Here is a 620-nt window from a genome sequence, read left to right on the forward strand (position 1 = left end):
CATCAGTACTTCTAAGAATCTGGTATATGAAAAAGCATTTATTTTCAATTTAGTTGTGTTGAGGTTTTTGTCACGGTATAAATCACTGTGATACAAACTGGTTCACAGAGCCGTCCCATGTGTTACAGTAATAGACTGCAGAGTCCTGCTCCTCTATAGTTTTAATGGTCAAACGATAATCTGATGTTGACTGATGAGTAGATGTGAACTTTGGAGAAGAAAACCCAGAACCATATGTAGGTGAGCTGTGTGAGTGGTAAAAATACAGCACAAACTGAGGAACTCCTCCTCGACTTTGTTTATACCAGAGAGCAGCATAATTGGTAACAGATCCCAGGTTACAGTCCATGGAGACTGTGTCTCCTTTCCTCACCGTCACAACATTTGGCTTCTGGGTCACCAGCGTCACACCACTCACACCTGGAAACAACAAGACCACATGAAGTGAAGAGAAACACACAGACTGATGGATCCAACCTGAGGTCAGATCTGCAGGAAGTCCTCCTCCTTACATGATAGAGCAGTGATGAGAGTGCAGAGGCTCCCCAGCATGTTGTCAGTGTGAGCTGAGAATGATGTGGAACTTGGAAAGTGACCTTCCTGCTGACAGATCAGAGAGT

At 44.0% G+C, this 620-nt stretch overlaps 1 gene segment (V, D, J or C); it reads right to left on the reverse strand.

Annotated features, from left to right (window-relative positions):
- Positions 1-113: 113 nt before the first annotated feature.
- Positions 114-620, reverse strand: LOC106512329 (Ig kappa chain V-VI region NQ2-6.1-like; the record flags this gene model as incomplete). The annotated part of the segment is given in 2 exon segments: positions 114-420; positions 513-620. Coding segments are annotated over 2 exon segments (415 nt in total), but the record flags the coding sequence as incomplete, so codon positions are not given.

This window comes from Austrofundulus limnaeus, unplaced genomic scaffold, assembly GCF_001266775.1.
Source record: "Austrofundulus limnaeus strain Quisiro unplaced genomic scaffold, Austrofundulus_limnaeus-1.0 Scaffold5719, whole genome shotgun sequence".
NCBI classification, from domain to species: Eukaryota; Metazoa; Chordata; class Actinopteri; order Cyprinodontiformes; family Rivulidae; genus Austrofundulus; species Austrofundulus limnaeus.